This window comes from Phocoena phocoena, chromosome 15 (genome assembly GCF_963924675.1).
Source record: "Phocoena phocoena chromosome 15, mPhoPho1.1, whole genome shotgun sequence".
Classification (NCBI taxonomy): Eukaryota; Metazoa; Chordata; class Mammalia; order Artiodactyla; family Phocoenidae; genus Phocoena; species Phocoena phocoena.
In genome coordinates, this window is record NC_089233.1 from 21,886,395 (window position 1) to 21,912,857 (window position 26,463).

The 26,463-nt window shown below is 40.2% G+C and overlaps 1 protein-coding gene across 1 annotated transcript in view; it reads left to right on the forward strand.

The window, feature by feature from the left end:
* The window catches only part of DNAH3 (dynein axonemal heavy chain 3), a 192,705-nt gene that overhangs the window by 38,243 nt on the left and 127,999 nt on the right, over positions 1–26,463 (forward strand). Inside the window, exons 14-18 of the mRNA XM_065893394.1 lie at positions 2,830–3,014; positions 4,212–4,335; positions 10,938–11,091; positions 11,882–12,026; positions 23,784–23,995. Coding sequence (XP_065749466.1) covers positions 2,830–3,014; positions 4,212–4,335; positions 10,938–11,091; positions 11,882–12,026; positions 23,784–23,995 — 820 coding nt within the window. The remainder of the gene's footprint in view (positions 1–2,829; positions 3,015–4,211; positions 4,336–10,937; positions 11,092–11,881; positions 12,027–23,783; positions 23,996–26,463) is intronic.

The following is a 26,463-nucleotide window of genomic DNA, read 5'->3' on the forward strand; positions in this document are numbered from 1 at the left end:
CATCTAGGAGCCCACCCTGAGTCACCTCACTAGAACAAAACGTACTCTTATTATCCATGAAATTACAAGGGTTTCATGGGCTCTGTGCTAGGAACCTGGGGCAGAGACCAATATATATTTTTCCTTTATTTCACAGTGGGTCTGCTACCACTCTTCTGGGCCCTTGCAAGAAGCTGATAGGTTAACCACATGGTATTTACTCTATATCTCTCATACAAAAGGGAAGAAGAATGGATTCTTATCAGAGGGAGTCTATCACACTGAGAGGATCTACCTATATTAGGCTAGGCTACATGCTGTAACAAAGAGACCCAAGATGTCATGATTGAAAATAATAGTTTATTCTTGCTCGGGATAGCTCCAGATTGGTGGGGAGACATATTGTGTGCATTCAGAGACTCAAGGAGATGGTGGCTTTACATCTTTAACATATAGCCTTCAAGGTCATTCTAAGTGTTGATATCCTAGACTGTTGGCAGGAAGAAAGAGCATGGAGGAATATGCAAGGACAGTTTCATGTGCTGTACCCGAAAGTTATACTTATCACTGCTTCCTACTTCTCACTGACTGGAACTCAATCACATGACCATACCTAATATGGACTGAATTGTGTCTCCCCCAGATTCATATGTTGAATCCTGTCTTAGTCCATTCAGGCTGCTATAACAGAGTACCATTGGCTGAGTAGCTTATAAACAATAGAAATCTATTTCTAACAGTTCTGGTGGCTGGGAAGTCCAAAATCAAGGCTCTAGCAGATTTGTTGTTTGTTGAGAGCCTGCTTCCTTGTTCACAGACCACCATCTTCTCATTGTATCCTCACATGGAAGAATGGGTGAGGGGTCTCTGGGGTCTCTTTTATAAAAACACTAATCCCATTCATGAGAGCATAGCCCTCATGACCTAATTATCTCCCAAAGGCCACCTCAAAATAACTGTTACAGGCTTGAGGACACAGGGGGGAAGGGGAAGCTGGGACAAAGTGAGAGAGTAGCATTGACATATATACACTACCAAATGTAAAATGGATGGTTAGTGGGAAGCTGTTGCATAGCACAGGGAGATCAGCTCCATGCTTTGTGACGACCTAAAGCGGTGAGAAAGGGAGGGTGAGAGAGAGGCTCAAGAGGGAGGGGATATGGGGATATATGTATACATATAGCTGATTCACTTTGTTGTTGTACAGCAGAAACTAACACAACATTGTAAAGCAATTATACTCCAATAAAGATAAAAAATTTTTAAAAGTACTGTTCCATTAGGGATTAATTTCAACTTACAAATTTTGGGAATACACAGACATTCAGTCTGTAGCAAAGCACTAATGCCCTGTGTGACTGTATTTGGAGACAGGGCCTATAAGGAGATAATAGGACTAAAGGAGGTAAAAGGATGAGGCCCTAATCCAATAGGGTTGGTGCCCTTACAAGAAGAGAAACAGACAGAGCTTCTTTCCTCTCCACCATGTGAGGACACAGCGAAAAGGCGGCTATCTGCAAGCCAGGAAGAGAGCCTTCACTAGGGACCAAATAGGTCAGTACCTTGACCTTGGACTTCCTAGCCTTTAGAACTATGAGAAAATACATTTTTTGTTGTTTAAACCACCCAGTCTGTAATATTTTGTTATGGTAGTCCAAACTGACTGGTAAAATACTCAACTAAAAATGCAGAGGAGGCTGGGAAATATAATCCAGCTCTGAGTCCAAAAGTGGAGAATACTATGAATCCATGTAGCACAATAGATAAGTTTTCTGTATAGCAAGTTTCTGAATTGTATAAAAATTCATTTCTAAAATCCCAGCAGCATCTGTAAAGATGTTTTAATCATTTTCTCATCAGTTTGATACAATTAGCTTCATTGTGGAGGGGTCTCCACACATTAAGAAGGAATATCAAGGACTGAAAACATTGAGAGGAGTGGTTTTTATCTATCTGTAGTGTATGACCATCAACATGTAATGATCAATTAATAATAACAAAAACTATTATAGCTATTATTGCTAACATTTCTTGAGGGCTACTAGGCATGTGCTAGGCATGGATATATTGCAAATAACTTGTTCCTAATTGTAGTTAAAATGCTGAAGACTCATTCATTAGCTTTTGTATAAATTAGAGCATATTCAAATTATCCCTATAATAACTATTTTTTCACAGTCTTGTGTTCAAGGATAAGTGGGCAGTTAGATCTAGTGGTCCCAGTCGATGAATGTAAGTTTCTCTATGCCACCAGAAATTACCTGCAGCACATGAGGGTAAACTTGCTGGTGTACTGTTAAGAGGAGTGATTAGAAACTAATTTAGTGTTCTACTTCAACATAAAGTTGAGGAGTTGCTGCTGTTGGTAGTGGTGATATTGGTTATTGTTTTGGTCTAAATCTGTATTTTACCCATGGTGTATCTGTTAAGAGTATAAGCTTTGGAATCAATTAAACTAGTTCAAATCCTGGCTCTAACATCTACACATCATGTTGCTTTGGATAAAGTTACTCAGCCTCCCTTTCTTCCATTGTAAAATGTTGATAATAATAGTTCCTAACTCTTGGAATTTTCATGAAGATTAAATGAGTTAATATTCATTCAGTGATTAGAATGGGGCATGGCACGTAGTAAAGGGCCTAGTACATGTCATATATTATTATCATTTCTACTGTTATTATTTCTAAAATATGGTATGTATGTGAATATTATCCATCAAGAATTTTCAGGTAGAGAAAAGTTGGAAAACATTGTTCTAGTCTCCAAATAGGAACCATGTTTGTTTAGTGTAGTGGGTCTTATAAGAAAGCTATTTTTAGATAATGATGATGGCTGTTTCTTTCCCTGTAGCATCTGTAATCAGTACAGCATCATTGCAGACAAAGTCAGTGAGATTCCTGTCAACACTGGGGAGCTAGTATTCCTCATTGAATTCTTAAAGAAATCCAGCGATGTCACTGTGTTCAAACTCAGGAGGCAACTTAAAGATGCAGCTGAACGGTTAGAGTTCCTGATGGACTATGCAGACTTGCCCCGTAAGTCCAGTGTCATGTGTGTACATGCAACTCTATGTGTATATTTATATTTTTATGGATAAGGAGCCAGGAGAAGCAGAGTTAGCAATTCTACCACTAAATATCAGGAGAGCTACTTTGCAAGTGTGTCCATATAGTAGAGGCACTAATTCCACACTGGAATTCGAATCAAAGAGAATCTTACTATTAGACAAAAAGAAGAAATATCTAGGAACTTGACTGGTTCTTAGATGCCTGTCTTTGCATCTTGTGCCTGGTGTTCCTGGAAAAGTCACTTTCAAATGCAGAATCCTTTTATAAGTGGGTAGGTTGCATTTATCTATAATCTAAATACAATCCCACCTTTGAGGAGGCCAGGGCACTTTCCTTCATGCTCCTGCATATATTAAAAGGAAAGAAATGATCAGGGCCCCTTCAAGGCTTACTGAGCCAAGTTAGGACTCCGTAAGGACCTAACTTTGTAAGGACCAGGTTCTGAAGGAAAAACTAATATGCCCTCTACAAGCCAAGTTTCAGAGCCCTTTTCCATCTGGAAATACCTGTGAATTACCTGGTGTTCACAATGTTTAGGGGGGATGGTTATGGAAGGTAGATATAGGGACTGGGAGTGGAAAGTGGTCCACCATAACCATCCACCTGGACTCTCTCACTGTGGTCTCTGCCTTCTAAATTCCCAAGGGTACAGAGGGAACCCAGGGCATTTTAACTGACCAGAGCCATAAGATGGGTAGGGCATCTGGCATTGGTATTATCACTGACCTTTAACCAAAAGGGAGACTGAAACTCAGGTGAGGTGAAATAGTTTAAAGAATAGTACTGAACTTCAACCTAGGTTTCTACTCAGACCTAGCCTGGGAAGATAATGAAGCACAGTGGTTAGAACGTAGGCTTTGGAGTTGGTTAGACTTAGACCTGGGTTTGAAATCTGCTCTGCTGTCTCCTACTGGTGTGACCTTGACCACTTGGCTTAACTTTGCTTCCCATCTATTAAAACGAGGATGATAATACCGTCTACATTCTAGCCTGGCCTGTGGGAAGTGTTCAATAAATGCTGGCTATCGTTCATCAATAATGGGCCCATTCATTAATTGCCACTCCCATACTCACTTCTGTTGACCTCTTGTTCTGCTGAATTAATTCCCTGCGAGTTGCCCTATGCTGAGCATTGTCCTAGAACAGACTGTGTGTGTTTTGCAGAAGAGGATATCAAACTGAACAGTACTCTGTTCCTCTGGCCAGACCAGATTGAAGATATCTTTGAAAACAGCCGAAACCTTCTCCTTAGCAAGAGGGATCAGGCAGAGATGGACCTCATTAAAAGGTACAGGGAAAGTCTGGGGTTGTTTTAGACATGATACCTAGCTTCATAACATGCCGCATGTTTCTGGTTCTGTCTAGAGCCACCCCACCCAGCAGTGCGTGGGTGAAGTCGCAAGACCATTGGTGGAGAAGGAATTTCCTTTTGTTTCCCATTGAAGTATGTTCTCTTTAAGCCTGCTTCACTGTAGTGACGCCGGCCAATGCCTTCTCTCCCTGCCTTGAACAATTGGAATTTAGTGGCGCAGAGAGAAAAACACAAAAATAGTAACATGTAATAATAGCCTCACAATAATAATAGCAGAATTGTCAGCCTTACATTGGAGACTACAGATATGTGAGATATCAAGATAGGATAATAAAGGCATGGTTGGAGGCTGAGAAATTGCCTGTTTTGCAGCTGGTCTCGTTCAGTGCTAATGTGCCTGTAATTATTTATTTATCGAGTATTTATCATGGATTTTTACTATGTGCTATGCTCTATTCTAGACACATAAGTGTGTTTGACTGCTAAATAAATATTTTAATGCAGTGACAAAGAAAATATTGCACACTGAAAAAGTCAGACAATATCAAGTGAAGTGGGCCAAGTACCACATACATGGTAAAGACACACCTGTGTGCATGTGCGCGCACGCACACACAAACACACACATCCCAGCTTGTAACACTTTGTTTAGGAACTGCAGATTCATACCAGTTACCATCCCCATCACACATGAAACTCCCACTACCCAACTTTAGGTTCCATAATCCCTGCAAATACTGAGGAGAAAGGAAAAGGGTAGATAAAAGCAGGGATTTCTACACAGAATGGGAGTTCGGGCTGAAGGATAAACCCACTTAGTTGCTACCTTCAAAATATGACTTAGGTCTGTTGCCCAGAAGAAGAAGAAGAACAACAACAACAACAAAAGATGTGTGTGTGCGAGTGTTTGTTTCTTCCTGCAGCCTTCTTCCTCTGCCTAAATGGCTACTGTCCCCAGAACCCAGAATTTAGCCCAATGAGTAGACCTGATTTCTTTTAACTAATAGATTTTTATTTTTAGAACAGTTCTAGGTTCACAAAAACATTGAGCACAGCCCCCTTACACACAGCCTCCCCCATGGAACTGAGTTTTGATGCCTCACCAAGAAGCAGAACCATTTTGTAAGTTAGATGAACAGGAGCAAATTTCTTCATCTTTTTGAGCCTCAGTGTCCTCATCTGGAAAATAGGATAGTAGAACCAATCTCAGATCATCTCATTTTATGAGAGGTGTCATTGTATTGAAGGATGCGATGAAATGGTCTGAAGTGGCGCCTAGGTGGTGTCCAGCGCGTGACAGGCATTCAAGAGTGGTCAGCTTCTTTTGCACTTAAACGATGACTTCTTTGGGGAGAAAATGCTTCTTAACTTCCAAACCACTACCTTGGGAGCGTACTTCTAGAACATTACTGTAAGGCCATTTACAGTAACTGTTGAAGTTAAGAGGAGTGAGGGGTGTCTCCTGAAGAAATGGGAACAAGTGTCATTTATGATGAGCGGAGAGTGCCAAGCTTCTTCTTCTTGGAGGGCAACTCTAGCTTGACCCCATCAACTGGTCCCTGAGCTCTCAACCACAGAACTCAGCAGAGGAGCAGCTCTAGGGGCTACCTGCAGCCCTGGGCTCAGCCCTCTCTTTGGTGAAGTCTTAAACTTGCTGTCCATCATTTTTGCATAGATCCTGAGAAAAACCTTTGAGGAGGGCTTAACAATATTCATTTATTCATTCATCTTCTGTGGAAACAATCCCATTCCCTCTCTAAGAGACTTGACCGTATTTTTCCAGCCCACGATAATTTTTTGTCTTCAATGCTTATTTTTCCCCACTTGCTGTCCCCACTCCCTCTCCCAATTTCTTTTCCACCTTTCCTCTGTCCGCTCCATGCCTGGTTGGCTGATACCTGCAGTCTGTAGCCTCTGGCTCCCGTGTCTATTGGATCCAGACAGGGCCAGGCCAGTGGAGAGCACTCAGGAGGTTAGAGAGTGACTGCTGGGCTTCTTCCCCTCTCCCTCCCTGCTTGTTCCTGGGGCTCTGGCCAGTAGCTGCCTCCTTCCTGGATGACAATTCTTGCTCCTCCGTGGTTCCAGTTCTCATTGTCCCCTCAGCCCTAGGGATCATAATGGCTTCCCTCTGAGGCTAGTCTCTGGGTGCTTCACTCTCCCCTCTTTGTTCCTTTAACCCTACCCACATCTCACCTCTGTAAGTAGTCCCTTAATTAAAGTCTCTTTCTTTGAACATCAGAGTGAATTCTATTTCCCGCCAGAATTCTGACCAATCCACCATTTAAAAATTCGTGCATTATTCTCCCACAGACTCCAGGTGGTCCCACGAATAGAACTCAATTTACTTAACTGAATTTCCTGAGTATCTACTATTTACTAATGACATACATTTATATATGTGTATATTATGGACATGAAAGCACTTTAGAAACTGTAATGTGCTAAGCAATTACAAAAAATTTAAAACAGTACAAACTGTCAGTTATAAAGTATGTTACAGGGATGTAATGCACAGCACAAGGAACAGAGTCAATATTTTATGATAACTTTGTATGGTGTGTAATCATAAAAATACCAAATCACTGTGTTACACACCTGAGACCAATATATCAGTAATATTGTTAGTCAACTCTACATCAATAAAATTAAAAAAAAGAAATTTAAAACAATAATAATCATGATATTTTACAATAATCACTGAGTTTGTATACTGTTTCCCTCTGGGAAGAATTCAAGAGTGCTTTTATCAGAGATTTATCTTTGTGTGTGTGTCTGTGTTTGGAGCCTCAAGAAGAATCTTAACGATGTGAAAAGGCACCCAGCAGCACCTAATTGTGTAGGTAACAGGAGAATCCACTTTCCCCTCATTTTGTTCCACTCAGTGGTAGGTTCCACGGGCCTGGAAGTGACCTGGAACATACATGACGGACATCTCAGGAATGTGAGCTGCTCTTTGCCATAAGAGTGCATCTTCTGGGAAGAAAGAAAGGTGCCTTAGGGGGAGTACCCAGATTGTGTTCTGGGATCCAGATAGAGCGCAGTGCCTTGCAAATGGCAGGTGCTTACTCCTTTGATGAATGAATGAATGAGTGAATGAATGAGACTTTTTTCCAGTAAGGATATTCTCTAAAATTAATACCTACCAGAGTCTAAAATCAGAGATTATCACAAAACAAAACAAAACAAAAATCTGAGAAGAAGCAGGCTGTCTCTCATAGCACTTATGTTCTCTATCTTTGAATCCTTAAGACTTTGGTGAAAAACAATCAGGGGAAGGAGAGGGTGGCAGTGGCCACCTTGCCCAGTTTCCTCTTGGGCTCCTGTCTCCGTTCCTCTTCTCTGAGGATACAGAGAACAAAAGGGGCATGGGAGATGGAAGATAAAGCAGATAAATACGGAAACTCTAGGAAGGAAAAGAACAGGGTGACAGAGCACAGTGATTGCATTCAATGGGCAAGTCAGGGAAAGGCTCATGTAAATAAGACTTGAAGGATGAGAAGGATCCCATCAAGGGAAGATGTGGGGAGGGAGAGAGTAGAAGGGGGTCCTGTCCAGGCATCGAGCATAGCGTGAGCAATGGCTCCACCATGGGAATACCTTTGCCTAAGAAGGAGAGTAGCTATAAAAGGAGGCTGAAGAGTTAGAGGAGCACGTCCTTGAAGTCGTGGTAATGAGTTTGGGTTCCTTATTAAGTATGGTAGAAAGTCACTGATGGTTTTTAATCTGGGGACCAAAATGATCTAATTAATTTTTTCTTTTTATGGTTTGTTTACTTGAATCAGAATTCAAAAATGTCTACAGCATTGCAATTGGTTGACATGTCTCTTAGATTTCTTTTTATCTGTAGGTCCCCCCTCCATCTCCTTTGGTTTTTTCCTTGTAATTTATTTATTGAAGAAACCAAGTCTTTTGTCCCCAGATCTAGACTTTCCTGATTGTACCTCTGGGGTGTCATTTAATATGTTCCTCTGTCCTCTGTATTTCCTATAAAATTTTAATAACTGATTTAAATCCTGTTACTAATCTTTGTCCCTGATCTCCTGTGCTAATAGGTAGCAAAGAAAATTTAAGTTTGTCCGTGGGCAAGAGTACTGCATGCAAATATGAGGAAAAAGAAAACGGAGTCAGCCATATTAATATCAGATAGAGTCAAAGTCAAGGCAAAAACATTAGTGATTCAAACACGGTTACTTAGGTGGGTGGAATAACGTTAAAGCAGTCACCAACCCTTTTTTATCAAATAATCACTTAATTAAAAATAAATGAAGTGAAACTTGAATAGGGAGATAATGGAAGTAAATAATTAAGAACCTTAATTTGTTGGATGTGTATCAAACCTTCTACTCTACAATGGAAAAAACTATTCTTAAATGTCCGTAGGGGACTTCCCTGGTGGCGCAGTGGTTAAGAATCTGCCTGCCAATGCAGGAACACAGGTTCCATCCCTGATCTGGGGATATCCCACGTGCTGTGGAACAACTAAGCCCGTGCACCACAGCTACTGAGCCTGCGCTCTAGAGCCCGCAAGCTGCAACTGCTGAGCCCGCATGCCTAGAACCCGTGCTTTGCAACAAGAGAAACCACTGCAATGAGAAGTCTGTGCACTGCGACGAAGAGTAGCCCCTGCTTGCCGCAGCTAGAGAAAGCCCGCATGCGGCAACAAAGACCCAACACAGCCAAAAATAAATAAATAAATTTATTTTTAAAAATGTCCTTAGAACATTTACAAAAATTGACCATATTTTAGGAACCCCTCCCCAAGAAAAAGTATTTAAAGAAGCAGAAACGATATTGGCCATACTCTGTTATAATAGTGTGTATTAGTTATCTATTTCTGCATGACAAATCATTCTGAAAGATAGCAACTTAAAACAACAAACATTCATCATCTCACAGTTTCTGTGGGTCAGAAATCTAGGTGCAGCTTAGAGTATACCCCTGGCTCAAGGTCTCTTACGAAGCTGCAGTCAGAATGTCAGCCAAGGCTGCAGTCTCACCCTAGGGCTCAACTGGGTGAGGATCTACATCCAGGCTCACTCACGTGATTGTTAGTAGGATTCAGCTCCTCATAAGCTGTTGGCCAGAAACCTCCCTCTGTTCCTTGCTATATGGACCTCTCCATAGAGTAGCTCGTAACATATCAGCTGGCTTCCTTCAGAGAGAGAGAGAGGGAGAAAGACAGAGAGAGAGAAAGTCACAGTCTTTTTGTAACCTAATCTTGGGAGTAATATCCCATAACTTTTGCCGTATTCTTCGTTAGAAGTGAGTTCCTAGGTCTAGCCCAGCTCAAAAGGAGACAGTTATAGATGGATATAAAGTACCAGGAGGTGTGGCTCTTTGGGGACCTTACCAGAGGCTGCTTACCACACAGTGTAATTAGAAATAAAACCCAAATCAAACCATTGAAAATTAACTCTCTTAAATTACTTTTTAGAAAAAAAGAACATCAAAACTGCCATAACAGGATTAAGTGTTCTTAAGATAATAGCCAAATTTATGGTATGTTACTATAGCTGTTCTGAATGGCAAATCCCCTTATTCATTCAATGAGTATTGATTGTTTTATGCCAGACACTCTTCTAAGTGCTGGAGATGCAAAAAGGCATTAAGGAGATTAAAACTGCATTGATAGAGTTTAAATTCTAGTGAATGAGACTAAACATTTTTATAGTGATTATTATGTACCAGGCTTAATTCTGAGCATTTTGTATATGTTATCTTATTAAATACTAAAGTAGGTACTTTATCCATCCCTGTTTTCTTTAGCTGAGGCATATAGAGGTTAAAGGACTTGACCAAGGTCACATAGCTACTATGTTGCAATGTAGGGACTTGAACCTAACCTGTCCAGCTCTAGAACCTGTCCACTTAACACTGTGTTAATCTACCTCGTTAGGAAAAGGGAGAAGTAAATTTGAGAACTGCTTTGTTGATAATATGGATGAAGTAGATAAATCTCTGGAAGAGTCTTCCCTGATCACTCTGGCTAAAGTAGCCCTTCACTTGCATCCACTAGGCACTCTGCCCTGTTCTATTTTCTTCAGAACATTTATCACTATCAGAAATATTTCATTTTTATCTATGTATGGATTTATCCATCCATCCATCTGTCCATCCATTCATCCATTCATTCATCCATCCATATATGTTTACTGTCTGGGTTTCCCCAAACTAAAATACAAGCTCCATGAGGGTAGGGAGCTTCATAGTGTACTTCACAAATATATTCCTGATGCCTAGAGCAGTTCTTGATATTAGGCACTTAATAATAAATACCTAATGGATAAATGAATAATATGTATATACATAAATTTTATACATGTATATATTATATAGCATATGTATTATATATTTTTGATATATATTTACCTATATGAGAAACATCTGGAAATATTTAACCACCATAGGTTCAAAGCAGCTGTCTCTGGGAGGTGGGATTACAAATTATATATAATAACATATTTTTATAAGTTTTACATATATTGTATCAGAAGATCAAATTCTCCCCAGGCTTGAATTGGGTGAGCAATGCTGATAAATGGAAAGTCCAAGTGTGACTGGACTGTCTTTACTTTCAGATGCTCAGAATTTGAGGCAAAACTTGAGGGCTACAACAAGGAACTGGAAGGTTTTAGGAAACGTGAAGTGATGACTACAGAAGAAATGAAGAGCAATGTTGAAAAGCTTAATGAGCTTTCAAAGAATCTAGATCAAGCACTGGTGGAATTTGAGGTTTGGGGTCTTGGGATGGGAACTTATGACTGTACTGCTCTGTTGGTTCTGGCCCTTGGTTTTGTGTTTGCCTAACATCACCTGTCAGGTGGATAGTATTAGTTGATTGACCAGTTCTTTCATTGGTGCTTTCGACTACCTCTTTCCACACCCCTACATTATACCAGCTTTTTTGTTAGTCACTGAGTACACAAAGAAGAATTGTAATGGAATAATTGCTCACGTGTATTGAGCGTGTATTATGTGCACAATGTGCAAAGGACTTCATATGTGATATGTCACTTAATAATATCCATAATAAACCTTTGTGGTAGGTACTGTATCTTCATTTATCCCTATTTAAAATGGGAGAACTAAGTCTTGGAGAAGCTAAGTAACTTGCCTTGAAGTTCACTAGTAAGTTCTTTAATCATTAAAATTCTTACCATTGAGGCAATTCAGCACAAGAAGGCAACATTGTGTTAACAGTTTCATATGTACTGTAAGTTGAAGTACATATGAAAATTGGGAAAATGGGGATATGGATATGATACAGTTGGAGCCAAGGTGATGGAGCAAGTGGCAAATTCTCATAAGGTTTCCCCCAGCTAGATCTCAGCTGCCATGGCCCTCAGAGGTAGCACAGGGACATTCTTGCTTGAGTTCATGCCTTATTTTCCTGTCTTACTCCCCAGATGAACACGCATCTTCCTCAACTTGGTTTTCAAAGCACTGGGGAACTTGCCATGGTGGCTTCTAGGGTCCAGGAGAACCACCCACCCAATAAACAGCATCCCCTTTTGCCCTGCAGTTGATCAATAAGGAGGAGGAGCTGTTGGAAAAGGAGAAGAGTACCTTTCCTCTTCTACAAAGCGTGATGACCAACAAAGTGCCTTACGAGCAGCTGTGGGCGACAGCCTACGAATTTAGCATCAAGTCGGAGGAATGGATGAATGGTATATCACATTCTCACTCTGCTGGGTCAGGATGGCGATGGGGTAGCAGATTCAACCCAGCCAGTTCTGAAATAAGATTGGGACCTCAGATTCTGGCTGGACTTTTTATCATATTCTCATTCTCTGGATTAAGGCAACGATAGTTAAATTTTTCTCATGTGATAATGATGGAAGGTGGGGATCAAAGCGCCAGATCTATTGCCAGGGTGAAATAGAATAGGCAGCCACCCACAGCCATGGGTTGGGTAGTGACTCAGAGAGGCAGGTGGTGGGAGAATAAGATGGCAGTTCCCCTATTACGCTGATGCAAGAAAGGCCAGAGTGCCATAGATATCTGTAAACTACCTCTTTTACTATAGATCCTGGACACTAGAGAGAAATTGAGGCGGTAGAGTCAACAGGACTTAATGATTGATCTGATATGGGGCAGGGAGCAGTGAGGGAGAGGAAAGCACCTAGGGTGAATTCCAGATTATTAGCTCAGGCAGTCTGGTGGATAAGGCCATCACTGAATAAGAGAAATGATAGATTTGTTGGGAAAAAAACATCAGCTTCAATACACTGAGTTAGGTGTCTGCAAACATCCAAATGGGAAGATTAATTAGCAGTTCAGTATATCAGTCTGGATTGAAGTTATAGTGGGGGTGGGATTTATATTGGGGAATAATTGATATGTAAGAGTACAATTAAAAACCATCAATGACATCACCTGGGTAGAGTATTTAGGAGCAGAGGACAAAATCTGAGACCTCCAGGGTTGAGCCTTTAGCTTATTTCCAGTGCTTCAATATATTTTTAAATTAATTTATTTATTTATTTTTGGCTGCATTGGGTCTTCGTTGTTCTGCATGGGCTCTTCTCTAGTTGCGGCGAGCAGGGGCTACTCTTTGTCGTGGTGCATGGGCTTCTCATTGCGGTGGCTTCTCGTTGCGGAGCATGGGCTCTCGGCACGCGGGCTTCGGTAGTTGTGGCACACAGGCTCAGTAGTTGTGGCTCGCAGGCTCTAGAGTGCAGGCTGAGCAGTTGTGGTGCACAGGCTTAGTTGTTCCACAGCATGTGGAATCTCCCTGGATCAGGGCTCGAACCCATGTCCCCTGCATTTGCAGGTGGATTCTTAACCACTGCGCCACCAGGAAAGTCCAGTGCTTCGATATTATAAGAACAACTGTGATGAACATCTTTGTTGCCAATTTTCAGTATACAATAATGATCGGTTTCTTAGGATAAACTACCAAAAGTGAAACGGCTAGATCAAAGGGATATAATAAAAATTATTAGGATTTTAGAAAATGCTTTTGTTATTGGTATTGCCTTCCAGAAAAATTACATGTTTTAATTTATTATTCCTCTAGCAGTATTTGAGGGCGCATTCCTCATACCCTCAACAAACTTGGGAAGTAATAGCTTTAAGAACTTTTTTTGCTCATTTGATGTTTAAAGTGGTATTTTCTTTTTCACAACTTTTAAGTATGCTTTTTCATTATTAAAAAGCATTCTTGGGACTTCCCTGGCGGTCCAGTGGTTAAGAGTCTGCACTTCCACTGCAGGGGGCGGGGCACGGGTTCCATCCCTGGCTTGGAAACTAAGATCCTGCATGCCGTGCAGCCAAAAACACCAAAAAAAAATGGGTCAGTTGAATTCCTTACTTTATAAAAGGCTATTCATTTGCCCTCCCACTTTTTCTCTATTAATAAACCACCTTATTTAAATAATTTTCCGTTTTGAATAATTTTTATTTATTGATTATTATTATTATTTTATTTTGTTTATTTATATTTTTTTGCGGTACGCGGGCCTCTCACTGTTGTGGCTTCTCCCGTTGCGGAGCACAGGCTCCGGACGCGCAGGCTCCGGACGCGCAGGCTCAGCGGCCATGGCTCACGGGCCTAGCTGCTCCGCGGCATGTGGGATCTTCCTGGACCGGGGCACGCACCCGTGTCCCCTGCATCGGCAGGCGGACTGTCAACCACTGTGCCACCAGGGAAGCCCTTGAATAATATTTTTATTGATGCTTTTTATTTTTTGAAGTACTCGATCATATCTATACATTTAGGATATTTTACCTTATCCCTTTCACACCCCTTTTAAAATTCACTTTTCTGTGTTGACTAGCACCTCCAAATTAAACAGTAGTAATAATGGCACCTTTGTCTTGTTCCTGATTTTAATGGGAATTCTTCTAGAGTGTCACCTTTATTTATTTATTTTGGATTTTTTTTGATGTGGACCATTTTTAAAGTCTCTGTTGAATTTGTTACAATATTGCTTCTGTTTTATGTTTTGGTTTTTTGGCCCCGAGGGATGTGGAATCTTATCTCCCCTACCAGGGATCAAATCCTCACCCCCTGCATTGGAAGGCAAAGTCTTAACCACTGGACTGCCAGGGAAGTCCCCAGAGTGTCACCTTTAAACGTGATGCTTTTTGTTGGTTCAGGCACAAAATAGTTCTGGTGTTAAGGAAGTATTTATAATTTAGCAAGCTTTTTTGTTGGAAAGAGACAATGTATTTTAAATTTTTTAGATTTTATTTTTTAAATTCATATACAGTAAAAATGATATTTTTGACATACAGTTCTATGAATTTTAACATATGTATTAATTCACCACAATCAGAAAATGGGACAGTTCCATGACTTCAATAAACTTCCTTGTAGTACCCCTTCATAATCACACTCTCCCTACGCCTGGCAACTATTGATCTCTTCATTGTTCCTATAGTTTTGTCTTTTTGAGACTGTCATATAACTTCAGTTTCTTTTTCAGGTTTTATTATGACTATTACAGTGCCTTTGTCTTTACGTCTTTTACATAAAATTTGTGAATCAGCTTATTTATATATACAAGAAACCTGCTGGAATTTTGATTGGAAATGTGTTAAATCAATTTGGAAAGAACTGACATCTTTAATTGAATCATCCAATCCATGGACGTTGTATATCTAATTATTTTGCTCTTCTTTGACTTCTTTTTGTCAGTGGTTTATAGGTTTTAGCATACAGATCCTATATGTGTTTTGTTAAATTTATATGTATTTCTTTTTATAGAGCTATATGTTTTAAAATTTCAGTTTCTAATTGGTCATTGCTAGTGTATATTAAAACAGTTAGGGTTGGGGCAGGGGGTTTGCCCCTTTTTAAATTAAGTTTGTTTTCTTACTGTTGAGTTTTAAGAGTTCTTAATATATTTTGGACAGCAATCCTTTATCAGATATGTCTTTTGCAATTTTTTCTACTAGTCTTTGGTCTGTCTTTTCAGTCTTTTGACAGTGTCTTTCACAAAGCAGAAGTTTTTAATTTTAATAAAGTCTAGTTTGTCATTTCTTTCCTAGATCATGCCTTTAGCATTGTATCTAAAAATTTATCACCAAACCCAAGGTCATCTAGATTTTTCTGCTATGTTATCTTCGAGAAGTTTTATAGTTTTGCATTTTACATTTAAGTCCATGATCCATTTTGATTAATTTTTGATTAACTTTTGTCAGGGATGTACAGTCTCCATCTACATTCTTTTTCTTTTTTTTTTTGGCTGCATTGGGTCTTCGTTCCTGCATGCGGGCTTTCTCTAGTTGTGGCGAGTGGGGGCTACTCTTCATTGCGGTGTGCGGGCTTCTCATTGCGGTGGCTTCTCTTGTTTTGGAGCACAGGCTCTAGGCACGTGGGCTTCAGTAGTTGTGGTGTGCAGGCTCAGTAGTTGCAGCATGCGGGCCCTAGAGCACAGGCTCAGTAGTTGTGGCACAAGGGCTTTGTTGCTCCATGGCATGTGGGATCCTCCCAGACCAGGGATTCAACCCGTGTCCCCTGCATTGGCAGGTGATTCTCAGCCACTGCGACACCAGGGAAGTCCCTCTACATTTATTTTTTTGCATGTGGATATCCAGTTGTTCTAAAACTATTTGTTGGAAAGTTTCATTTCTCCATTGTATTGCCTTTGCTCCTTTGTAAAAGATCAATTGACTATTGTGGATCTTATTTCTGGGCTCTCTCTTCTGTTCCATTGACCTATATGTCTATTCTTTTGTCAATCACATTTGATTATTGTAGCTATGTGGTAAGTCTTGAAGCTGGATAATGTCAATCCCCCAACTTTATTCTTCTCCTTTAATATTATATTGGCTATTCTGGGTCTTCTGTGTCTCCATGTAAACTTTAGAATCAGTTTGTCAGTATCTAAAAAAAAACTTGTTGGGATTTTGATTGGGATTGTGTTGAATCTATAGATCAAGTTGGAAAGAACTGACATCTTGACAATATTGAATCTTCTTATCCATGAACATTAAATTTTTCTCCATTTATTTTCTTCTTTGATTTCTTTCATTAGAGTTTTGTAGTTTTCCTTATATAGACATTGTACATATTTTGTTAGATTTACACCTAAGTATTTCAATTTTGGGGGTGCTAATGTAAATGGATATGTTTTTAATTTCAAATCCACTGTTCATTAATAATATATAGGAAAGCAATTAACTTTTGTGTATTAACCATGTATACTGCAACCTTGCTATAATTGTGAATTAGTTTCAGGAGGTTCCTTTTTGCTGTTGGTTTTTCATATTTTCTATGTAAGTGATCCTGTCATCTGCAAACAAAATTTTATGTCTTCTTCCCCAGTCTGTATACCTTTTATTTCCTATTGTTGTCATATTGCATTATCTAGGACTACCACAGAATGCTGTTGAAAAAGGAGTGGTAAGAGGGGACATTCTTGCTGTGTTCCTGATCTTAGCAGCAAAGATTCTAGTTTCTTACCATTAAGTATGATATTAGCTGTAGGTTTTTGTAGATGTTCTTTATCAAGTTGAGGGATTTCTCCTCTATCCCTTATTTGCTGAGAGTTTTTATTATGAATGGGTATTGGATTTTTTCAGATGCTTTTTCTGAATCTATTGATATGATCGTGTGATTTTTCTTCAATTGCCTCTTAATGTGATGAATTATATTAATTGATTTTCAAACATTGAAACAACTTTATATGTGAGGAATAAGTCCCAGTTGATTGTGGTGTGTAATTATATATATATATATATGTTAATATACAATATATATATAGGTGGATTCAATTTGCTAACATTTTGTTGAGGATTCTTGCATCTATGTTCATGAGGGATACTGGTCTTTAGTTTTCTTTTCTTGTAATGTCTTTGTCTGGTTTTGGTATTAGGATAGTGCTGGCCTCATAGAATGAGTTAGGAAGTATTTCTGCTTCTGTCTCCTGGAAGAGATTGTACAAAAATTGGTATTTTTCCTTTCTTAAATGTTTGGCAGAATTCACCATCATCTGGGCCTGATGCTTTCTGTTTTGGAAAGTTATTAATTATAGATTCAATTTCTTAAATAAATATAGGCCAGTTCAGATTGTTTGTTTCTCCTTGTGTGAATTTTGGCAAATTGTATCTTTCAAGGAATTGGTCTGTTTAATCTAGGTTATCAAATTTGTGATCATAGAGTATTTCATGGTCTTCTTTTATTATCCTTTTAATGTCCATGAGATGTACAATGATGTCTCCTTTTTAATTTCTGATGTCAGTAATCTGTGTCTTTTCTTTTTTCTTTGTTAGCCTAGCTAGCTATTTATCAATTTTATTGATCTTTGAAAAGAACCAGGTTTTCGTTTTATTATTTCTTTTCTTCTGCTTACTTTGGATTTATTATTATTTTTTAAAATAAATTTATTTATTTATTTATTTTTGGCTGCGTTGGGTCTTCGTTGCTGTGCGCGGACTTTCTCTAGTTGCAGCGAGTGGGGGCTACTCTTTCGTTGTGGCGTACAGGCTTCTCATTGTGGTGGCTTCTCTTGTTGCAGAGCACAGGCTCTAGGTGCACGGGCTTTAGTAGTTGTGGCTCGTGGGCTCTAGAGCGCAGGCTCAGTAGTTGTGGCGTATGGGCTTAGTTGCTCTGCAGCATGTGGGATCTTCGCAGACCAGGACTTGAACCCGTGTCCCCTGCGCTGGCAGACGGATTCTTAACCACTGTACCACCAGGGAAGCCCTTACTTTGGATTTAATATGCTCTTTTTTAATAGTTTCCTAAAGTGGAAGCATAGATTATTGATTTTAGGTCTTCTCTAATATATATATTCAATGCTATAAATTTCCCTGTAAATACTTCTTTCCCTATATCCCACAACTTTTTAAAAATTTATTTTATTGGTGTATAGATGATTTATAATGTTATGTTAATTTCTGCTGTACAGCAAAGTGATTCAGTTATATAAACATTCTTTTTCATATTCTTTCCCATTATGGATTATTACAGGATATTGCATATAGTTCCCTGTGCTATACAGTAGGACCTTGTTGTTTATCTATTCTATGTATAATAGTTTGCATCTGTTAATCCCAAACTCCCAATCTATCCCTCCCTCACCACCCTCCCCCATGGCAACCACAAGTCTGTTCCCTATGTCTGTGAGTCTGTTTCTGTTTTGTAGATAAGTTCATTTGTGTCATATTTTAGATTCTACATAAAAGTGATATCATGTGGTATTTGTCTTTCTCTTTCTGACTTACTTCCTTTACTATGATAATCTCTAGGTCCATCCATATTGCTGCAAATTGCATTATTTCATTCTTTTTTATGGCTGAATAATATTGCATTGTGTATATGTACCACATCTTCTTTATCCAGTCATCTGTTGATGGACATTTAGATTTTTTCCATGTCTTGGCTATTGTGAATACTGCTGCTATGAACATGGGGGTACATGTATCTTTTTTAAAATTAATTAATCAATCAATCAATTAATTAATTAATTATTTTGGCTGCTTTGGGTCTTCATTGCTGTGCACGGGCTTTCTCTAGTTGCCGCAAGTGGGGGTTACTCTTTGTCGCGGTGTGCAGGCTTCTCATTGCAGTGGTTTCTGTTGTTGTGGAGCATGGGCTCTAGGCACACAGGCTTCAGTAGTTGTGGCACATGGGCTCAGTAGTTGTGGCTCATGGCCTCTAGAGCGCAGGCTCAGTAGTTGTGGTGCACAGGCTTAGTTGCTCTGCAGCATGTGAAATCTTCCTGGACCAGGGTTAGAACCTGTGTCCCCTGCATCGGCAGGTGGATTCTTAACCACTGTGCCACCAGGGAAGCCTTGCATGTATCTTTTTGAATTATAGTTTTGTCTGGATATATGCCCAGGAATGGGATTGCTGGATCATATGACAACTCTGCTTTTAGTTTTTTGAGGAGTCTCCATGCTGTTTTCCATAGTGGCTACCCCAGTTTACATTCCCACCAACAATGTAGGAGGGTTCCCTTTTCTCCAGCATTTATTATTTGTAGATTTTTTAATGATGGCCATTCTGACCGGTGAGGTGGTACCTCATCATAGTTTTGATTTGCAGTCCTCTAATAATTAGCTATATTGAGCATCTTTTCATGTGCTTTTTGGCCATCTGTATGTCTTCTGTGGAGAAATATCTATTTAGTGCTTCTACCCATTTTTTGATTGGGTTGTTTGGTTTTTTGTTTGTTTGTTTGTTTTTTGAGGTACACGGGACTCTCACTGTTGTGGCTTCTCCCGTTGCAGAGCACAGGCTCCAGACATGCAGGCTTAGCGGCCATGGCTCACAGGCCCAGCCATTCCGCAGCATGTGGGATCCTCCCGGACTGGGGCATGAACCCGCGTCCCCTGCATCGGCAGGAGGACTCTCAACCACTGAGCCACCAGGGAAGCCCTGGTTTTTTGTTTTTGAGTTGTATGAGCTGTTTGTATGTTTTGGAAATTAAGCCCTTGTCAGTCATTCATGTTGTTTATGGTTTCCCTTGCTATACGAAAGCTTATAAGTTTGATTAGGTCCCATTTGTTTATTTTTGCTTTTATTTCTATTACCTTGGGAGACTGACCTAAGAAAACATTGGTACGATTTCTGTCAGAGAATGTTTTGCCTATGTTCTCTTCTAGGAGTTTTATGGTGTCATGTCTTATATTAAGCCTTTAATCCATTTTGAGTTTATTTTTGTGTATGGTGTGAGGATGTGTTCTAACTTCATTGATTTACATGTGGCTGTCCAACTTTCCCAACACCGCTTGCTGAAGTGACTGTCTTTTTTTCCATTGTATATTCTTGCCTCCTTTGTTGAAGATTAATTAACTGTAGGTGTGCGGGTTTATTTTTGGGCCATCTATTCTGTTCCATTCCATATGTCTGTTTCTGTGCCAAAAATCACGCTGTTTTCATTACTGCAGCTTTGTAGTATTGTCTGAAGTCTGGGAGGGTTATGCCGCTTGCTTTGTTCTTTTCCTCAGGATTGCTTTGGCAATTCTGGGTCTTTCATGGTTCTATATAAATTTTAGGATTATTTGTTCTAGTTCTGTGAAAAAAGTCATGGGTAATTTGATAGGGATCACATTAAATGTACAGATTGCTTTGGGTAGTATGGCCATTTTAACAGTATTAATTCTTCCAGTCTAAGAGCATGGGATATCTTTCCATTTCTTTGAATCATCTTCAGTTTCCTTTATTAAGGTTTTATAGTTCTCAGTCTCTCACCTCCTTGCTCAGGTTTATTCCTACATACAGTAAGTCCCCTACATATGAATGAGCTGTGTTCTGAGAGCTCGTTCGTAAATCCAATTTGTTCGTAAGTCCAACAAAGTTAGCCTAAGTACCCAACTAACACAATCGGCGACATAGTACTGTACTGTAATAGGTTTATAATACTTTTCACACAAATAATACATAACAAACAAACACAAAAAACAAAGAAAACATTTTTAATCTTAAGTCCAGTACCTTGAAAAGTACAGTAGTCCAGTACAACAGCTGGCATACTGGGGCTGACATCGAGTGAACAGGCAAGAAGAGTTACTGGCTGGAGGAGGGAGAGGAGGTGGGAGATGGAAGAGCTGAAGGATCCTCAGCAGTAGGAGACGGAGGGCAAGCTGCAATGTCACTCACGCCTGACGTTGATGGCACAGGTTCTGGTTCCTTGCTGGATTTGATTCTGTCTACCCACTTGAAAAAATGATCCAGTGACACTGTACTACTGTCCTCTCTACAGTACTGTACAGTAAGGTACACAAAAGCACAACCACTTGTAGAAGATGCACGCACGTGACAATATATGCCAGACACATGAACTAACTTACGTGATTGGACATGCAAATGCACATTTGCATCTTTGAAAGTTCGCAACTTGAAGGTTTGTATGTAGGGGACTTACTGTATTTTATTTTTTTGGATGCGATTTTAAAAGGGATTTTTTTTTTTACATTCCCTTCCTGATATTTCATTGTTAGTCTAAAGAAATGCAACCAATTTCTGTATGTTATTCTTGTATCCTGCTACCTTGCTGAATTCGTTTATCAGTTCTAGTCGTTTTTGAGTGGAATCCTCAGGGTTTTCTATATAGAGTATCATGTCATCTGCATACAATGACAATTTTACCTCTTTCCTTCCAATCTGGATACCTTTTATTTCTTTTTCTTGTCTGATTCCTGTGCCTAGGACTTCCAATACTATGTTGGATAGAAGTGATGAGAGTGGGCATCTTTGTCTTCTTCTGGATTTTAGCAGGAATGCTTATAGCTTTTCACCATTGAGTATTATATTGGCTATGACATTCCACAGCTTTTGATGTTAATTTTTATTTTCATTTAGCTCAAAATATTTTTAAATTTCTCTTGATATTTCTTCTTTGACTCATGTGTTATTAAGAAGTATGTAGCTTAATTTCCAAGTATTTGGGGATTTTTCCAGCTGTCTTTCTGTTAATTGAGTTATGAGAATAAAAATCCTTGCCTTGTTTCTGATCTCAGGGAGAAAGTATTCCATCTTTCACCATTAAGTATAATGGGTTTTTTGCTATTATTTTTTTAAACCACTTTTTTTGTATGATTAGCATATAAAAAGCTGTACATATTTAACACATACAAAAATGTAATGTCAGTGTAGGTTTTTATAGGGTGCCCTTTATCAGACTGAGGAAGTTCTCTTGTATTCCTAGTTTGTTTATAGATTTTTTTTAAAATTTATTTATTTTAATTTATTTATTTTTGGCTGCATTGGGTCTTCATTGCTGCACGCGGGCTTTCTCTAGTTGCAGTGAGCTGGGGCCACTCTCCGTTGCGGTGCACGGGCCTCCCGTTGCGGTGGCCTCTCTTGCTGCAGAGCACGGGCTCTAGGCACGCGGGCTCAGTAGTTGTGGCTCGCGGGCTCTAGAGCGCAGGCTCAGCAGCCGTGGCGCACGGGCCCAGCTGCCCCGCGGCACGTGGGATCCTCCCGGGCCAGGGCCCGAACCCGTGTCCCCTGCATTGGCAGGCAGACTCCCAACCACTGTGCCACCAAGGGAAGCCCTGTTTATAGATTTTTATCATGAATAGATATTGGATTTCGTCAAATGCTTTTGCTGCATCAATTTACATTATGTGATTTTCCTTCTTTCGACTATATTACATTGCTTGATTTTCAAATATTAAATCAACCTTGCATTCTGCCAATAAACCCCACGTGGACATGGTGTATTATTCTTTTTATATATTGTATGGAAGTCATACATATTTCTTTTCTTCTTCTGTTTTTTTTTTTTTTTTTTTTTTTTTTTGCGGTACACGGGCCCCTCACTGCTGTGGCCTCTCCCGTTGCCGAGCACAGGCTCCAGACGCGCAGGCTCAGCAGCCATGGTTCATGGGCCCAGCCTCTCTGCGGCATATGGGATCCTCCCATACCAGGGCACGAACCTGTGTCCCCTGCACCGGCAGGCGGACTCTCAACCACTGCGCCACCAGGGAAGCCCTTCTTTTCTTCTTTTTAAAAAATTTTAATGTTTTATTACTTAACAAAAAATGTTAGGTTGGTAAAGCATGTTATTAATTAATGAAGCTATATGAATGAATCTATTTTTAGTCTTGGCACCCCTGAAGGAAAAGTGTTTTTGAGTTAATTAGCAACATCATAATGCAAGAGTTAATACTAATTTGAAATAACAAAGGGGAAGGAAGCAGCAGCATGGAAAGACTGAATGTGAAAACCCAAATGCTAAAACATACCTGTAAAAGAAAAGGAGGAGAAGAGAATTAATGTTTTGGTGAAGTTTTTTTTTTTTTTTTTTTTGCGGTACGCGGGCCTCTTACTGCTGTGGTCTCTCCAGACGCACAGGCTCAGCAGCCATGGCTCACCGGCCCAGCCGCTCCGCGGCATGTGGGATCTTCCCGGACCGGGGCACGAACCCATGTCCCCTGCATTAGCAGGCAGACTCTCAATCACTGCGCCACCAGGGAAGCCCCTTGGTGAAATTTTTTTGCTTTTTTTTAAATAAATGAGGTGTCATTTTCTGTTTTAAAGATAATCTATTTTTAAATAATTTCAAACTTATATAAAAGCTGTCAGAACTGTACAGTTAACTCCTATGTCCCTATTCATCCACATTCCCCAGTTGTTAATATTTCACAGCATTTGTGAAGCACCTTTTTGTACTTCTATAATAGCATCTATAACTTACACTAACAATTGATTCCCTAACTACTCTTGCATTGTATGCCAGGCAATATGTTAGCCACTTTACTTATCTCATGTAGTTTTTACAGTCACCCTCCAAGGTATCCAGTATTACCCCTGTGTCACAGGTGAGACTGCTGAGGCTTAGAAAAGTTCAGTCAGTATCCCCAAGGCTTCACTGGCTAAGTAGAGGTTTCAGACCCAACTCTAAAGCCTGTGCTTGTTCCAATGTCCATACCGTAGACACAATTCTAAATTCAGGGAATCAAAGGTACATGTGACTAACACTACTTGGTGATCTGACCTTTCCCTCACCCCATCTTTTCTATTTCAGGACCCCTCTTTTTACTGAATGCTGAGGAAATCGCGGAGAAAATAGGGAATATGTGGAGGACGATATATAAATTGACCAAGACCTTAGCGGACGTGCCTGCACCCAGGCGCTTAGCAGAGAATGTGAAAATCAAGATTGATAAATTCAAGCAGCACATCCCTATCCTCAGCATTTCCTGCAACCCAGGAGTGAAAGACCGGCACTGGCAGCAGGTCCCTGTCACTGCCCACCCCCAGCCAGCCCAGCCCAGCCCAGCCCTGGTCCTGGTAGCCCTTTGAAAGGCAGAAACCATTAACGGGTCAAGGTTCTTCTTTCTAAAAGGAGAATCTGCTTGAGGCCAAGGGAGTAGTAAAGGGGGTGATAGCCTTTTGAAGGAAGGGAATAACTTCCTGCCTCGCCACATAAACAGGCCGATCCTTTTCTTTGGGGACCCCATTGCTGGTGGTTGAGTATTGTTCCAGCCAGCGGCCACAAAGGCTCTCCTAATCTGCTTTCCTAAGGAAATGACTGTTCAGTGTCCTAAAAGGTGATTAGGGTGTTACATTACAATGGGAGGGGCCTGGATTTGTTCCTTAACCTAGGCTACACAAAAGAGAAAGTCACATTTATCCCTGGGGGCTCCTAACAATGCCAGATGATTCCTACTTCAGCTTCCTCAACCAGCAGGCTATATTCAGAAGTAATTTTTGCCCTCTTTTTTCAGCCCTTTGAGTCTATAAATGAGGATAATAAATATTCTCCCTAAAAATGATGGGATTTTTATAAGCAACCAAATGTGAGGGTGATAAATGTAGTGTGATACTAAACAGAAGAAAGAAAACTCACTGTGTTTCTAAAATAATTGTCACATGCAAGAGCTAGCAATGGCCTTGAAACATCTTCTACCAGGGAATTGCTCTTTGTGGAGGTGAAGAAGAGACTGGCTCTCCGTAGGCAAATTGCTCTCTGACTGGGCCAGAAATTCTCTCCCTGGGAACCATGCACAAGACTGGGGACATTGTCTCTAGAAGGACTCAGTCTGAGAGCATAACCGTTAGGAGTATTTTGATCTCCCTGGGACAGCAGAGATCTTGGTACATGAGAGATTCAAGATTTTTCTGTAGAGAGGAGCTGCTTTCAATTTCCCAGAAAGCCTTGAAATTTGCTTAAAGACTTAAGCAAAGATGTAAAGAAGTCAGAGCAAAGGTCATCTGGTAGACTTTGGGTCTTGAGCTGCCCCAGCAGAGGGATCTGCACAGCGGCAGCTGCCCTCACTTGGTACTCATAGGGTGCCTCTCCCTGCGGAGCTAGCCTGACTAGAGCTTTGACCATTTAGAGAGTTAGGTAGACAGGTGCCCTCCAGCAGTGCTAGGTCTCTCCATGAGATGACATTATAGAAAGTGCCCTCATCAATGGCATTTAAACAGTGCTCTAGGGGTGCTCAGAAAGCCATCCCCTCCGTCTGGTGCTCCCCCTGTGATGACAGTATTCTCACACATGGGCACTTTAAAAATCCCAACCATTCCTAGACATTAATAATTCTCATTTATAGGCCACTTAGATGGACAGATTGGGGGAAAAAATTCCCTGGAATTAAAATAATAATAACAATAATAGCTAAAGTGTATTGAGTACCAACTTTGTACTGGGTACTGTTAAATACTTTATGCGGATTCTCTCATTTCATCCTCCCAAAAACCCTTTGAAGTAGGGACAATAAATTGTCACGTGGCCAGTGAAGGGTGGGGAAGAGAATTGGAATCTAGGTGTTTTTGACTCAGCCTTGATGTGTGAAAAGGGGGCAAGAAATATCGGGTCAGAGAGAGGGAGTGGACAGTAGGGGGCAGTGAGCTATAGATAAGAATGGAATGTGCTATATTCCACTTACTATAGGCAAGAGGTAAGGTGGCTCCTGAGTAAAGAGCACCTACAGTGGAATCTCAATGGGCTAAATAGTTGAAGATAAGCTCAGAAAGGACAAAGGCCACAAGGTACCCTCAGGGTTGCCCCGACTTAGAGCCCATTTCTGCCTGTACTGTAGGTCACACAACAAGCCCGCCCAGTGACAGCCCCAGGCTTGGGGAAGCATTCTCAGTTCTAATGCCTAACTCAGGAGATCCTTGTGCACAGATTTGGCTCTGGCAGGGGGGCTCTGTAGGCTAAACCACCTGTAGCTCTCAAGACTACAAAATGGATCTTCTGGGGTCATGAGGTGGTTGTGTTGAGATTTCTGACCGTTTCCCAGAACTTAAGCAGGAAAGGCTAGTCTCTGTATTTGAGACATAGACTTTATTGCTACTGTGGTGTAAAACAAGATGGAACAAGGTAACACTGTACTGATATGCACCAAAGCTGGCCTCTAGGACACTGCTGCCCAGTGGAAATATACTATGAACATATGTATAATTTTAAAGTTTCTAGTAGCCACATTTTTTAAAGTATAAAAAAGGTGAAATAAACTGTATGAATAGATTTAACCAAACATATCAAAATCACTATCAGTTCAATAAGTAATCAATATAAAAATGTTAATGTGATCTTTTACATTACAGTTTTCATACTAAGTCTTTGAAATATGGTGTGCTTTTACCTACAGCACATTTTGATATGGACTAGTTGCATTTCAAGATCTCAATAGCTACAAGGGGTTAGTGGCTACATATTGGACAGCATAACTTCAGTTTCTTAGAATTAGACCAGA